This window comes from Azolla caroliniana, unplaced genomic scaffold, assembly GCF_043228905.1.
Source record: "Azolla caroliniana isolate FFs.n. ecotype wild unplaced genomic scaffold, voAzoCaro1.0.p SCAF_11, whole genome shotgun sequence".
In the NCBI taxonomy this organism is placed as follows: Eukaryota; Viridiplantae; Streptophyta; class Polypodiopsida; order Salviniales; family Salviniaceae; genus Azolla; species Azolla caroliniana.
In genome coordinates, this window is record NW_028230446.1 from 20,111,536 (window position 1) to 20,128,224 (window position 16,689).

At 36.7% G+C, this 16,689-nt stretch overlaps 2 protein-coding genes across 6 annotated transcripts; both read right to left on the reverse strand.

Annotated features, from left to right (window-relative positions):
- Positions 1-222: 222 nt before the first annotated feature.
- On the reverse strand, positions 223-7,287 carry ATH13 (ABC2 homolog 13). Of its 2 annotated transcripts, XM_087326783.1 has the most exons (21): positions 7,093-7,287; positions 6,318-6,952; positions 6,056-6,191; positions 5,800-5,966; positions 4,960-5,080; positions 4,781-4,881; positions 4,601-4,699; positions 3,553-3,663; positions 3,390-3,469; positions 3,225-3,294; positions 3,070-3,143; positions 2,921-2,990; positions 2,733-2,821; positions 2,390-2,514; positions 1,682-1,762; positions 1,542-1,602; positions 1,404-1,458; positions 1,230-1,328; positions 1,050-1,139; positions 815-874; positions 223-482 (listed from the first exon to the last, which is right to left on the reverse strand). In XM_087326783.1, the coding sequence occupies exons 2-21, from the start codon at positions 6,948-6,950 to the stop codon at positions 366-368; spliced, it is 2,439 nt and encodes an 812-aa protein (XP_087182909.1). In that variant the 5' UTR covers positions 6,951-6,952; positions 7,093-7,287; the 3' UTR covers positions 223-365. The 2 variants fall into 2 exon arrangements, with proteins under 2 accessions (XP_087182909.1, XP_087182908.1); XM_087326782.1 differs by having other exon boundaries at positions 6,318-7,287.
- A 2,958-nt stretch (positions 7,288-10,245) lies between these two features.
- Positions 10,246-16,366, reverse strand: LOC147858396 (uncharacterized). 4 transcript variants are annotated; one of them, XM_087327401.1, is made up of 11 exons: positions 16,249-16,366; positions 15,717-15,989; positions 14,732-14,775; positions 14,504-14,642; positions 14,279-14,393; positions 13,536-14,170; positions 13,100-13,418; positions 11,998-12,235; positions 11,657-11,815; positions 11,028-11,531; positions 10,246-10,950 (listed from the first exon to the last, which is right to left on the reverse strand). In XM_087327401.1, the coding sequence occupies exons 2-11, from the start codon at positions 15,871-15,873 to the stop codon at positions 10,501-10,503; spliced, it is 2,760 nt and encodes a 919-aa protein (XP_087183527.1). In that variant the 5' UTR covers positions 15,874-15,989; positions 16,249-16,366; the 3' UTR covers positions 10,246-10,500. The 4 variants fall into 4 exon arrangements, with proteins under 4 accessions (XP_087183527.1, XP_087183525.1, XP_087183524.1 ...); XM_087327399.1 differs by having other exon boundaries at positions 13,536-14,173; XM_087327398.1 differs by having other exon boundaries at positions 14,501-14,642.
- Between the last annotated feature and the right edge of the window lie 323 nt (positions 16,367-16,689).

Below are 16,689 nucleotides of genomic sequence, written 5' to 3' on the forward strand. Positions count from 1 at the left end.
TAGAGATTGTAGTAATGTAAATTGTATATCCATTAACCAAAGGATTCCTCAACGAAGTTGTAAGCATTCACGGAATTGGCTCAAAAGCTTTCATCTTCATAGAGAGGATAGTTTGTATAGCTTTTTACATTACTATAGAAACCATGAAGATCTTCTTGCTGTTGACATATATAGTATTATCCTCCAATAATCAATTTGTTTTTGACAAGGCAAATATCTAGGTACACAATAGAAGTTTTTATACTTTAAAATTACTGAACTCAATTGAATATATTACAATTGGCTACATATGGAGTAAAGAGCGAGGAAGGAATACATTCAACCTCTATGCGTTCCATATAAACAAAACTCAATACAAGCATGAGCTAGGCTGATCCTGTGATGAGTAGCTCCTGTTTGTCTAGCTTCCTAACTTTCAAGAGCCCGATCAAGATTTGCAATCCAAGTAATGCACTAACTGAAAATGCAGCCACTGCGTGTACCTTTTAATGAAATACACGTTTCAAAGGACTTTAGATGACATCACTTATAAAATTCTAAAAAAATATAATATATGATTCAGACTAGCAAAAACCACCAAAATACCTCTGAACTAGCTGTCCATGTTTTCTCCAGAATACCCCCAAGTTTTCAAATTTTACTAGAATATACACCTGTGTAGGAAACTTTTGAAGTGGACACAGTATTCTTGGTAATTTTTGAAAACTTCCGAGTGTTCTGGAGGTATTCTAGAGAATCATGTAACGGTAGGTTTTTATGTCATCAGAATATACTTAACTCTGAGGTTTTAGATTTAGGGTTAGTATATACTTACTTTGAGTGCATTGAAGTGCAGCAATGCAGCAAGGTTCAGCAAAGTTCCAGCTAAAATACCCTGAATTTCATCAGCATGTAAAAATTCAAAATTCTTCATGAAACAAAAGATAATAAAAGTTTATTTTTACCAGAATATGGTAATCCCAATCTTTACATTGGCTTAGGTGGGAAAGACAAAATACCCTCTGTCAGTGATGTAAACTAGTAAAATCAATTCAACTCTAAGTTAGTACCTGTCCTATAGTCTTTTGCACGGTTGCAACTCGCTTAAATGCTCGTTCTGATTCCAGTGTACGAACCCGAAGCTTCAAATCTCCTTGCTCCTGAGGAAAGATTTTGCATTTTTGCGTGTCATCATGTGAGCAAATCTTGAATAAATGTTACTTTTCTCGAATAACCAAACAAAAGCTTACAATCCGCTGAATAACTTCTGCCAGTTTTTCTACTCGATCGGCTTGGCGAAATAGATTAGCAAATGCTTGAGATTGTCTATTCCATCGTTTAGTGAAATCCTATATGTTGCCAATTCACTAATCAGCCATAGCAGAAAACTTGGTTCCTATAAATATTCTCCAAACAAACCCTACCCTAATGAAAACATCAGCACCAACTTCCCGGAATTTCAGTATCTCCAGAGCATACCTGAAAAAATTATGATATAGAGCAGTTAAGGGGACTACCCATGGCACTAATACCAATCGACATTGCAGGATTAATTTCCTTACGGTCTTGCAATTTCTGATATATCGAATCTTGGATCTAGACCTTTGCCAATGCCGTCCAACACTAACAATCAAACAGCAGAAGAGTAAGCATGTTGGATTCTAAACTGATAAACAGGTCCTGCAGATGCAAGTTCATATACCTGAAAAAGCTCGTACAACAAATGTGAATGTTGCTGGAAATCGAAAAGGTTGGTCCACAGAGATTGACAGAAGGTCCTCACCTATACAAGAGCAGATAACAAGGAAAATCCAACATCATTGTCATCTATTGAAATTTTCCGTTGCATGCGACAACTGTATTTCAACATCTTAATAAGTGCTTAATCTTGATGTATTACATGTCAGATAATGGTCAAAACTCCATGACGTTGGCATCTAATGAATCATTAATTTTATGCCATCAAAAGTAAAAGACATCTTAATAAAGGCGTTTTTTATGTATCGAAACCCAGCAGACAGTCAAAGAATTAATTGGGAATCAGGTTTTTGAAGTCGCCTATGAGCAACATATACAAGTAAATGCCAATATTTGAAAGGAAATTGAGGTGCCAAACTTAATTATTTGGCACAATACACTATGACTATAATGTAAAATCAAGTACGGCACCAAGAAAAGAGAAGTTAATACATTTAATAAAGAAATACAATAGCAAGGTTTTATAAATACAAAGAAAACTATATAATATAATATTATACATACATACATACATACATACACACACACATGTATATGTGCAAAAACCACTATATGTGAATACAAAGCATATGCAATCCTATCCTTTATGATAAGGTCAATGAAAACATAGAGCAGAACCACCAGCATAGTTCCAGACCAGAGACAGCCTTACCAATTGCGGCAAGGCGCATCTTCTTCTTTTCTAATTTCTCTTCCTTTGATAATGGTTTCTTGAAACCCAAGGGACTCGTGGCTGCTTCTTTCTCTGCTTTTTGTGCACTTAATCGTTCCTCAAAACTGCAAGAAACAACATATATGCTTAACAATTACCAACTTTAAAACATCTTGCAATTCAACCTAATGGCACAAGAATATCCAAGATACATATCAAAAGTATGAGAAAACACATTCAAAAAAGAACCCTCCTTAACAATTATCAAATTTAAAAGATCTTGCAATTTGGCTCTATATGCCAAAAGAAAATAAAAAAATAGCTATCAATCATATGTAAAGACCTGTTCAAAAAGAACTGTGCTGTTCGTCTAACAGCAGTCATATCTCCAGTTGGGACAAGAACCCCCATTTGAACCATTGATTGGAGAACCTTTTACAGTTAAATAAACAAGAGGTGATGTTAGTTAAATAAGTTTATGTAACAGGTTTTGCCTCTTCACTCGGAAAAATCTGGGTCAAGCTTACTCACTTTGTCTGGATCTTTCTCATACACTCCATAGAATGTTTCAAGCAAGCCTTCTCTTATGTTTGGGCTGATGCTGCACTTCAGAAAAAAAATCTAAGTGTCTGGAATATCAATGGATGAACCATAGGCACTAACCCAATATCATAATCAACCTTCCCATCATGCCAAAATCATAAAAGATGAGGCGTCCTCCATTTGTATCATCTACAGCGATGTTTCCTGGATGCTGATAACCGCCACAGACCGTAAGATATGAATAACAAACGTAAGAATTTTATGCATTTCATACAACACAAAATAAGCTTACTGGATCTGCATGAAAAAAACCATGCCTCAAAATTTGCTCCAAATATGATTCTACAGCATATCTAGCTAGCCTGCAATCAATACATATCTCAGTAAATTTGAAGAGGTTTCTCCTAAAACAGTTCAATGGTTCAGTAGCCATTTGAATTTTCACTCTCATACCCACATTTGTCTATCTACACCAAGTTGGTCCAAAGCTGAAATGCGATTGATCTTAATGCCTGGAACATACTCCATTGTAAGCACCTAAAAAAGAATGCCAATCCCATTTATAATCTCAAACAATAACAGACAATTCTAAGTAAACAATAGTTTGTGTATTGAATTACCTGTGGTGTTGTAAATTCCCAATATATTTTGGGAACCTTTACATAATCTAAGTCCTTAAAATTGTTTGCAAAACGTTCAGCATTGACAGCCTCCTTACTATAATCAATTTCCTGAAAGCCAAACAGTTTTACCACCAGATTACTTAAAGCATCAATTGTCCAGAAAGCACTCTGAGATATAAGACATTCATAGACAATTTCAGCATCCCAAACATATGCTCCAAATCACTATGTGCATTAGACCACGTAGTTTAATGTAGATTAATTATTTTTCATTTTCATGAAAAATGTAAATATGTTTAATGTTTTATAAATAGTTTAATCGCGGATTAGAAAACAGTGTGCAATCAACGACACAAAAAAAGGCAAATTGCAATCATATGCTAGAAAAGGAGCAAGTAAAAGGAAAAATGTTATAAATGTAATGCAATTATAGGTTATAAGATCAAGGCCATATAACGTAAAGATGTAATAAATGGCGTTGATAGGTTACAAGATCAAAGCCACATGCTAGTTCCAGGAAAATATGGTCAAACTTATGCTTTGGTATTTTTATCCTCAGGAATTTCCCTACAAATCTTCCTTCTTTCCATGCACTATGAACTGACTTAAAACTCTATGCTATTGAGTTTTGGACACTTCACCTGCTCTCTTTAGACATACATTTCTGCATACTATTTACTGTGGACATGATTCCTGATTTGTAACAAACACTTGTTGTTGCTAGGTATATTCTTCACAAGAAACTAATGCCGTTGTGTGTATACAGTTGAGATCAGACACTTTGTTTGTGTCTTTTATGTCAAAATATTTTTAACAACAATATTTATGGCCCTCACGCACAGTGTAGATTTGGAACAACGATATTTTACAGCATCCTACTTATATCATCAGTGCCTGGGAGTAGGTGAAGCCTCAAGGTCCATAAGTAAGAGGAAGCTTTAAAAACTAACTACAATATGTAGGAGGACACATCTTTCACATAATATTTTCTTAAAATGTTACCTTTACCCAATCGCAAAGGAAACTTATTGGTGTCAAATCAAACCTGGTATAAAACAGAGGCACATTCATCATAAATCGCCACCCAATCTCGCTTTGCACCATCAGATTTTGGATCTAGCTTTTGCAAGTTTTCGGCAATGACCTGAGACAAACCCAGCAATAATTCTATAGGTTAAGTGTAAATAAAGATTACTTTCTAAATGCATGGTTTATGTGTATTTACCCTCAAATTTTTGAGGTCGATGTCAAAAAGATCTTTGAGTCCTGGACGTTGAACTTTGATTACAACTTCCTCACCTCTAAGTGTAGCTCGATGGACTTGACCTGACAATGAGTATTATATTAGGACATATCCATGAATAGCAATACCTATGAACATCTTGAACTGAAGACATGTGATACCAAGACTAGCTGCAGCGATTGGATCTGGGTCAAACTGCTCAAAAATTTCTCCAATAGGAGCACCTAACTCCTCTTCCACAATTTTTAACGCAATTTCGGACTCAAATGGAGGAACTTGATCCTAGAAATCCATTTGGAAAGTTGAGTTAGCCATTCAAAATGTGCCAACTTTTATGCTAAATGAAATTATCTCATATCAATCAAGCCCCATGAGAGGCAATTGATTCTAGAAGTTCACTTGGAAATTCTAAAAATCAACGTAACTCAATAGGCACTTCATCCTAGAAATTCATTTGAAATGTCTATTAACAATACAAAGAGCATCAATTTTACTAGTTGCTTTTTGACTTCAAAGAACGAGGGTGCCAGTTGACACTAGAAACTCATTTGAAAAGTCTGTGAACATTAGAGAATATCAACTATACTTAATTTTCTAGCATCAATCAAACTTCAAAGGACAAGGGCTGCAAATGGTCCTAGAAAATCATTTAAGTCGATATTAGCAATGATGAATTCCAAAGAACATGGGAGGCATTTGATACTAGATATTCATTTCAAAAGTATATCAGCATTCTCAAACATCGACTATAATAATTTTTCGTATCAATCATGTCCTTGAAAGGCTCATTCAATGTTCAGCATTCACATACAATGACTATATTAATTTTTTCACATCAATCAAACCCAAAGACCATGTCCTTCGAAAGTTCCATTCAACATTCAAAACGTCAACTAAATTGAGCTCCACAGATATGCATGATCTTAGATTAAAAAGGAGGGATCTATGTCACAAGAGAATGTTGAAGAGCAAATGGGAGACATATCTAGGAATGAGCAAACCTGAAGTTCTGCAAGTTGATCAACATATTCTTGAGCAAGAATATCTACTCGGGTGGAAAATTGCTGGCCAATCTTTATAAAAGTTGGCCCCAGCCTCAACAGACCTTCCTTCAACCATTTAGCCAGCTTCTTTCTCTTCTCTTTCTTTTTCTCTTCAGTTATTCCTCCTATTGACAAGAATGTAAATGAACAGGAAAATAAACATTGCAATATATGACCTAAAGCATAAATTCTCGTCAGATTATAGATAGCAGACCTTTATATGCAAACTTCTGATTTATGATCCATGCCTTCAGAAGGAAAGTAGCTACAAAGAACCATATTTCACATGATCTTTGGATTGTTGAGTATGTCTTAAACTGATTCCACCGACCACCAGGAGCAACAGAAACCTGGACCATGAAAGATAATCAACTAAAATGGTTAATTATATTTGGAAAGCACATCTATTTTGAAGAACATGGCTCATCTTTTCTGATAAAAAGGATGGTTTTGTGAAATTAACTGAATGAATATACCTGAACTTTGTCCTTCTCTGCTCGTTTGAACCATGGCTCCTCTTGTCCAATGGACTCTACTTTCTGCTTTCCATTCCTCTCCTTCTGTGTCGCTTTCTCTTTCTTCTCCTTCTCCACAGAAGAATAAAGTTGAAGAGCTGTATTAGCCTTTTCTTCTTTATTTGACCGGAATGTCTGATCCATATCCACAGATATAGAAGGAGAAGAAGAAGCAACAGATTCTGCACTATTTTTAGTGAAAACCCCTATGGAAGAAGTTCCATTAGCTGTGGAACGTTGATTAAAAGGTTCCTCTTTAGTTTCGTACGCTCCATTAGAGTCTCCATCCCTTCTATTGTCAGAAACATACACAGTTGCAATGGCGCCGTTCTCTGTGTTTTCTGCAGAGATCCTAGCTATGGTAAACTTCCTATTCTTTCTCAGCCTCCATCCCCCAACCTTTGAACAAGAAATTCTTGAGCTTTTCAAAGAACGTGGTGATGTCAATCCGAACGACGCCATGACTGGAGCTGGAACTATAGAGAGGCGGTGGAGAAGCAGAGAATTGACACCATGTGAGCTTGGCAGAAAGGCCATTGAAGAAGAAGGAGAAGAATCCGAACACAGACACGCAGAGATGGTAGAAGAAGCCATAGCTGCAAGGTTGCTACGAAAATTACGGAAGTGGAAGAGGATGAGTCATGCAATGGCGAATCTCTATGGAATGGAAGATTAAAAAGATATCGAAAAAGGAGAAGTAGAATAATATCTGAAAGAGCCGGAAAGAAAATGATACCCGCAAACCCTAACCCTAAAACTACAGTAAGCGTCTCTAGGACGTGCGCAGAATCTGGATCGAAGCTGAGAGGAAGAGCTCCGCAAACCCTAACCCTAACCTTACGCAGAATGTTGATCGAAGCTCAGAAGGAAGGGGGCGGGGTTCAGCAAAACTCTAGCCTTAAAGCCGTAACTGTGATGTGCGCAGCAGCAGCAGAAGGCTGAGGCAGGCTGCTTCTTCTTCACATACACACGACGACCCACGTGGAGATGACGTGTCGCTGCACTCGCCCGCGTGGCTGGGGGATGCCGCCCACGTGGCGAAGATCAGGTTGGGAGGATTGGGGGCTGCTGACGTGTCTGAATGGCATGCACCGTTGTGGATGCCACGTGGCAGCCTCACATTCACAAGTTTTTCTCTTTGTTTTTTTGGCTTTTTTTTTGTTTTTGTGGGGTGGGGTTTCTCTTGAGGTGTGAGGGGTACACAAGGAATCCTCCTCCATTTTCATTGGCTCAAAGCAGGTGAAGAAGTTAAAAGTACATACATACATATTGATATATCATGATTCATATATGTATATGTAAATGGAAGCCTTTGCAGTTTGCTTTGCACTACCATCAACATGGCTTCCTTCCTGTTATCTCTTGGGGTTGGGTCCCAGTTCATTTTGAACACTCTCCCCATGTCAATATGTATGTATGTATATGATAATGCATTACGATATAATATGGCACATGTTGTAGCTCTAAACCAATGAATCGACTCGCCCACACGTAACATTTTCATGAACCGCCCCCATTCACTTGACAATGAAATCCGCCTCCCCCATTGGCTACCATGCCCTACCTTTCCACACACACACACACACACTCTCTCTCTCTCAACGTTTACATTTATAACCTTTCAAGATTATATTCGTGTTAAAGGCGTTATGCATGAGAATGAAAAACGTGAGGTTTCAATCCTCCTTTGTTGCCACCTAGATTGGCGTTCATGCATTATTATGTATCCTGGATGCCATTTATCATGTAAAGCGAAGGGATTTCATGCTCTCCTCGAAGGATGCCCACTATCATCATCAAGTCGTGAACAATCTCATTCCTTGGCTTACCATTCTCAAAAATCTCAAGAAAAGTAAATGTTCTATTTGCCAAGAAGTTTGGGTTAGATGAAACTGTGCCATTTGATATTGCATGATTTGCCATATTTTGAATACCCTAGGTTCATGTAAAATGAATTTGAATAGAATAACAACAAAACTAACATGTAAAAATATAGCAAATTTGCAAAATATTTTAATTTCTTAAATTTAAATTTAGATCATAATCAAACAAAAAACTTACAAGAAACTACAACTGATATGTTGTTGACAACAATGGTTGTGTCAACGAAACTTTAATAAGGATCATAGACCAATCGTTTTTGTATAATAATAGTGCTACGCACTAGAATTTGGCAAAACACTCCATGGTTACTGATATTTAGATATTGAATACTTATATGAATGCAATGTTCGTTTCTTATCTTTTATCTATAACAAGCAAAGCGAGCATTTTCTTTTAGAAAACGAAACATACTATTAGGGATAAATTATAATAATGATCCTACCCTTAATATTTGCAGAAGTCTCACTTTGTGCCCTTTGCAAAGTCATAAATTTATCACATCGTCAAATTTATATTTGAATGCATTGCAAAATCATTCCCCCAAGATTACATCATTCATTAAGAGGGATGCACTAATAAGAATGCTTATTAGCATTTTTATGTTGTGGTTCGCATTGTTATCAACATATATAATTATTGTTTGTCATAGATATTAGCATTAGTATTCGTTATCTTAGCTTAAGAACCCAATGTTCGAGAGCTAACTTGCATTCTCAACCATGTTAATTACATTATCTCGATAAACATGGCAATTATATTGCAAAAGGACAACTACTATAACTAATGCATCCAAATAAATCTCTCCAATTGACTCAAGGTATTTTCTTTTACCTTGGAATATTTATTACTTAGAAATCATATAATTATATAGAAAATGTTCATTATATGAAAATTAATCCAACTCATCCTCAACCATTATTCTTACCCTCCCACCCAAAGCCACGTTTGATGATTATAATAAAGCATGCCATACTAATCCAACCAACAACATTTCCGATGTCCCCACTTGGGTGGTACCTTCAACCAGAGAGACAAGCACACAATCATAGTTGACTCTAGATCACCATGCAAACATGTAATGCACATACAGATGCTAGCCACAAGCCTACAAGTTATGGATGAATTTTGACAACTATACAAAGGACTAATTGAAAGCAATCCCACGTGTAAAGTTCCTAATTTAAATTATACCTTCTTTTCATCCCCATGCTTCTTAGAACAAATCGATACACAAAATAATCTTCTCCAAAAATATAACTTTATATCTCTTCTCAATATCCAATTTGATTAGGATGGAGCCAAACTGAAAGTTACATATTATAAGAAATTATAAGATATTGGCTAAATCAGGTTTATGCATGATTCGCAGTGCTGTAAATAAACCTCACCCCATTAGCACATTATCTTCTTGTAATGGATTCACCTCAGTTTAGCTACCTGATGTGACAAATTGTACAGACAATGAGCATTTTATGAAACTCGTTGAACATAGTCTCAGAAAAATGCTACCGACCTTTTTCATTTACAAAATCATCAAGGAACACCATACAGAGAAACTACAAACAATACAAGAATGAGTAAAAACGTCAAAACTCTAATCATGAAAGAAATAAAGGGTTTTATATATATTAGACCACCTTCACAATAATCCAGTAGGTCACGTTATCACCACATTGAATCCACTGTAAAGGCAATATTCAACATGAAGAGACACAAAGGAAATGCTTGATTATATCACTATGCTTATTCGCTCACCAAATCATGATAAAGAGAAAACACATCTAGAACTTCACTATGAGCATATAAAGCACTTCATTATGAGCATATAAAGCATTTCACTATGAGCATATAAAGCATTTCACTATGAGCAATCAATGCGAACAGCAAATGAAAAATTCAAACTAATTACATTAGTTCCAAATTGGGACATCGTGTTCATAAAAACAATACCACATAACACAAATGCACTTTCTTCTTTCTTTTTACTTAATGAAATATAGCTATATATCTGGAAAACCCTGTAATAATTAAGCCGCAATAGCAAGTATAATACAAAGGCTCAAAAAAGTTCAAAGTTCAAAGTTCGAACAGTTGGCCGAATACAATAATACTTCATGTTAATCAACTAACACGAATCATCTTCAAGAAAGAGCATGCGCACGTGTGCCACACACAAGAAACTGAAAATTTAAATCAGCAATAACTATATTTAATAGAAGGGCTAGCAAAATCTCCATACCAGGAAAAAGGCTCCTAAAACTCAGTAGCCATTCAGATTCGGCCACGTTGTGTGTGCCCTTTGTTGGGCTTGTCCGCTTTGAGTGCGCAAAGTACCTAATTGTTGATGTTGTTGAAGAAGCAGTTGTTGCTGTAATGTTGAGTTAGAACTAGATTGTTGGGTTTGGTATAAATTACAATATGGGGCCGCTGGATAAGCATTACTCAGAAGTGATTGGCCTAAAGGAGCCAATACGTGTTGTTGAAGCAATTGCTGGACAGTTGAGCTAGATTCAGATTGTTCATGTTGAGAATGATATGGATAATTATACAGAGCAGGCTGATGATGACCATTATTTGCAAGCATTGATGATTGTGCTTGCACATACCTTAGCTGCTGGTTTTGACTAGCTGCCAAATTATAATACAAGTTATTATTGCCTTGCCCCTCTCGAGTCAATTGGTTCTGAAGCCAAACGGATGATCCTTCCATCTGAAAAAATAAATAAAAATTGTAATTTAAACAACCAATTTTATTGTTAAGGGGGCATTAATTATAACAGCATATACCCGTTGGCTGGGATTCTGTACATTGCAGATATCCTTGAACTGCTGAGGTACGGTGTCTTCAAAACTCGTGGCATTTCCTGTTGTAACAGATGGATTACCAGGAAAAGATTCTGCTTGAGGATTTGAATACCCTACTCCATATCCAAAACCTCCTGGTACAATCATGTTGTTAACTCCAGTGGCCTTATTATTCATCTTGCTGCTGTACTGCGTAAGAGAATACTTCATTCCTGCATCACTGATAGTTGGAGTGGGAACCTGATAGTTTCCCACACCCATACAGTTATGTTGATATGGACTCTGTAAATAAGAGAATCCTGATGCCATGTATTGGTAGTCGAACGCATTTGCATAAGGCCCCAATGGCTGCGTTGTTGCATGTGCCAGAATTGAAGGGGAATGTTCAAGTGCTGCTTCTGCTGCTGAAGGAATAAAATCTACAGTAGATGCAGTATTACCCCCACCCATTATGTTTGAGATTGGAACTGTAACATCATTGTTGACCTGAAATTCGTGAATACAGATTCAAAAGATAAACAAAAAAATCACAGGGCTGAAATCAGTTACATGAAATAAACAAAAATAACAAGAATCTAAGACTGAAATCAGTTACAGCATGAAGGATTTACTTCTCGAGAAATAGTATTTAACCCGCTAGCTTCAGCATGCCCATTGATTGAATCCACCTTATGAAAGGCACCCCCTTGCAAGAAGGAAGAGTACCTAGCATCCATATCAGAGTCTTGTGGAAAGACACCACTATAATAAGTAGAACCATCCACAAGTTGCTGCATCAGAATAAAATAAAGAGCAATTTAGAGATTTTTTCTTCTCTAACTGGGGTGGAATGCCATTTCAGCCAAGGATAGGGTCAGGTGTTGAACCCTAACCTAAGGCTAACAGGGCAACAGCCAAATCCCAGGCCCTATAATGTATGACGTACAATAGCAAAAATATCAACCAACTCTACCATTGATGTACTGTTTTCTAATGGGCTGGATTTTGCTGTATATTTGTTTTCATCATTTGAAGTGATAATATGAACCTCAGGAAAACTCTCTGGACATGATGTGATTGAAGCTTTCTCAGATAATACTTCTTCTGTGGTATCACTACTATCTGTCGTCAGTTCATTCTTCTGTAGAAGAGTTCCCGATCCAATTTGGTGCTCTTGATCCAAGTTGTCAGTTGTACTTGTGCTTGTCCAACTGCAAAGCAAAAGTTCTACCTATCAAATTATTGCAACACATTTTTACTCAGTAATATATGCAGCAAAGCATGGAAAATTATGTAGTGCATTTATAATGTCTATATATTTACTCCCATGCAAAACTATAAAAGCCAAATTAATTTTAGCATAGTTGGCCTATGGAAACATTCCGTGCTAACTAAAATGAATTATCTTATTAAAATCATTATCATATATTGTGACATATGCGTATAAACCAACGGTTTATGAATTCACATCAATGGCAAGTACTGTACAATAATATATATATATATATATATATCCACAACTACATGACAACGTGAAAGCAATGTAATGTATAGTTATATGAGAAGGTTTACAAAGAATGGGTATTCCAGAAGACTTTGGACTCCTGAGAAATGATGCAAAGAAGTTCTTGTGAGGGGATGCTTCCCTAGGTCCAAATCCTTTTCACAGAGTCATAGTTGGAGAGCTTCCTGTGGACGTTCTGAGTAAGTGAAATTAATCTATCAATCTCTTTGAACGGACAAACTGACCTACAAGGTCAATGGACCTACATCCAGGTGCAGTCCAATATGATGTATGATACCAAGGAAGAAAAGGAACTCTTATCTAATGTAAAACGAGTAGAGAATGAATGGATAATACATTAGTAGTGAAATTAAACGCTGAAACCCATGGAAAATATTGTTCCTTACATTAATAGAAAGGTAAGCACTATAGGAAATGCGTTCTATGGAGTCGTATAATTACTCAAAGTCTAGAACATCTATAAGAAAAAGAAAGATGTTTCATCTTCTCACTAGAAGAAAAATATTTTTAATTCAATCAAATACTAAAACTTATCAAGACAATTACCAACCTTACAGCTTCACACTTGGTGGTAAACAATAAGCCATCTTTGGTGACACCTTCACTAACTGGGAAATGAATGGCCTCTTCAGTGCTGAATCCTGCAGCACTGTTTTCAAAACCCGCATCAAAGCTCCCAAAACTCAACATGGGGCAGTCAGCCTCCTGAATCCTGATATGTTCAGGAATTATTACTGAATGTTTATCATGTAGATTAAGTTGGTTCAGTTTTGAAGTAGCAACAGAAAGAATTCCAATATCCCTAGAATGTGGAGAATGGTTGGCCAAGGAAAGATCCTCTTGTGAATGGGCACAATCACTCTTTGAATCTGTCCAGAAAAAGACATAAAAATTCAACAAAGAAGAATTGAGACTGTTTAATACATATATTGATGGTCATCTCAAGGTCATCCATGTCCTTGAAAAGAAGAGAAGAGGGTAGTAACCTTTTTTTGTTTCCATTGAGCGATTTATTTGATAAAGGGAAGCTGTGGTATGCTCAGTAACAATGACTGGCAATCTCTGCACCTCAGCAATCCCTGTCAAATACCTTTCATTATTACTCAAGTCTGGAATTTGTTCTCTGGACTCTGAATGTGTCGTATTGGTGGGTGGCAGTGGTAATACAACTGCATCTCTTTCCAAGGAAAAGGGTGAAATTCTTATATTTTCATGAGTGTGCTCCACTAAATTACTCTCATGATATCCCATCGATGATCTATCTGTAGTATTACTTTCTTCTTTGACCACACTTGAATAACTTTGTGGAAAACTACCCATAGATGAGTTAAAGGCAGGATTCATCAGAGATGGACTCACATTTTGTCCTGAATGCTGCTCTAAGCTCGTAGGATCTATCATGGCACTAATGGTTTCTTGGGGGGTCAACATGGGCTTTTGTCTATCTGGTATAATACTCATTTTCAACATTTCAGCTAGAGTACCACGATCCGATCCCACACGCCATGCACCCTGAAGCACAGATGAATGCCCAGATACTGGTCCCACTGCACATATTTCCTCAATATTAACTGAGGCTTCTGATCGTCTATTTGTATCTTGGATAGGTAATAAACTTTTGCTGCTGAAATGGAGCATTCAGATAGTAAGTATGGTTGACAATATTGATACGGGATATTTGCAGGTAAAATAAATAAAATTAGGTGGTAAACTAGAAAAACACACTTACAAAGCTGAATCTTGACCCAGTTGAGAATAAGACAAATTCCCCCCCAATACTGGGATTGAAGCCTTGGTACTGAAAACTGCTCCATTTTCCATCTTGTTTCGAACACCAAATTGTTCTAGAATTATAGACATGTTTAAAAGCACATACTACAATTAGATACAATGAGGTAAGCTAAAAGGACAGAAATGATGAAGAAACAAAATACAAAAATAAAACGTGCACCACTTGTATTTCTTCTCAATGATGAATTCCCTTTCCCAGTCCCTTGGTTGTCAGGGGCTCCAGAACTTCTTTTACTTCTGCCAAAATTTCCAGCACCACCAGATAACTGACATTCTGAAGCATTCTTAACATTTCCAGAGTTCTGCAAAAGCTCTTTAATTGAGATCAAATAGAGTTTCTCATTAACTCTTGGCATATTTTATGATTTTCAATTACAGAAATAGGATATACCTCCTTCTTTTTCTCTCGCCTCCGCTTTACAATATGAAATTTATCTGGGCAATTCATGCATACAATTAAGCATTACAATTAAATTATATGGAAAAAAACGAGTACTTTATGTAAGCATTTATGGTATATAATGCCATAGAGCGACAGAAACGTATCAGCTTGCATTATTATGCTAAATTTGATGATGTTCCCTCACAATTCAGGTCCCAAAAAGGTCTCTCAAAAATACTTTTAGGCATTCAAATGTGGAACAAAATTTGACACCCAAGGGTTAAGCAACGAATCCACAATTGCATCTCTACTTCAAAAGGTTTTAGCCCAAGGTACCCAGTTATATTTCTGATGGCACTAACACCACTTTAAGTAGCAAAGATTGCATGAAACCGTTCTATGGAAAACATTCATAAAGTTCCATCATTGCACATGTTTTCATAATACATAATTCTATTGAATAAGAAGATCTGGTGCAGTACCATTGTCTATACATGCAATCTTCCATCGCATACATATCTTTACTATCCCACATATGAACGAGAAATTTTGGCATACTATCATATGTACATAAACTCTTTTAATGCATACTCTCAATCACAATGAGAAACATTAAAGAGTCACATCAATACAAAATGTATTCCTAATGTTTGATATCCCAAAAAAGAAACCCTGTTTGATTGTAGAATTATTCCATCTGTGTCTTGATAATATACTTTCATAGTGTTTTTCATACATACATAGCTTCATTTGTTGTATGATTACATACGTACCATCCAAATGTGTTTTGCCAATATACTTTCATGGGTGTTCAACTACATACATGCTTCGTGCATGTGTTCTACCAACATACTTACATCCTACATGTGTTTTGCCTACATACATACCTCTCACATGTATTCTTCCTACAGACATACATTGCATGTGTATGTTTCATACATGTGCGTATGTTTTCCTCCGGCACGTACACGAAATACAATTTACTCCTACATACCTTCTTTGAGAAGCCGTTGTACTGTTTCATCAGGATCTTTATTGCATTCTTTGAGCATTGCATATATTTCCTCTTCGGTGTGTGGAACAACCTCTTTGAGGCTAGAGACGAGCTTCAAGTCTCCGGACAGTATTGTTGATACTTTGCGACCACCCATAGAAAAATACGTGCTTCTTTTGCTCTTCTGCTGTAAAGACGGTGTACTATAATTTCCACAAAACAACTTCAAGGAGAAGCTAGTTATACAGCGGCCTCCTTCCCATTCACAAAAACCTGAAGAAAAAGAAGAAGAAACTGAGTTCAAAGACTGGCAAATAATTTATTACAAAAACAGAGTGCAGTAAAATACAAGTTCCTGAACTGAAAACAGGAGATATAACACAAGACTTATTTTCTTCCTAAAAACAATTAGACGAATTTAGAGAGAAATGTCATGAAATAAACCACAAACGAAGGGCTTGAGGGGCAAACAGAGCATTTGGTTTTGGGGGGGGGGGGCAAGGGCATGAGTAAGAAGGATGTAAAAGAAAACCTGAGAAGGCTCTTGGCGATGGAAGGAGCAGAAGAAGAAGAAGAAGAAGAAGAAACAGAGAGGTTTGTTTGACCAAAACTCGAGGCTGATAAAAATGGCGGGAGAAAAGCTAAGACAGTCATGTATGTATGTATGTATGTATGTAGTTGGCCCGGCTGTGTTTATGTATACTGTATCAATATGGATGGGATGGCCTCAGGGATGGCCTCATTTTAATTTTTGAACACCCTCATGACACATTCATTCTAACACCATCGGCCACTCTCCACAGCCATCATCTGTGAGCTACATTCGGGTAATACCCTCGTGGTAAGCTAGGCTTTTACTACGTTAGACTAGACTCCAAGTTTAGAGAGCCTACTTTCAAGTAAACTCATGACCGTTGTACCATGGAATGAGCTTTTGGCAAAGAATGGTAGAGATCGGAATGTCATTGGAGTA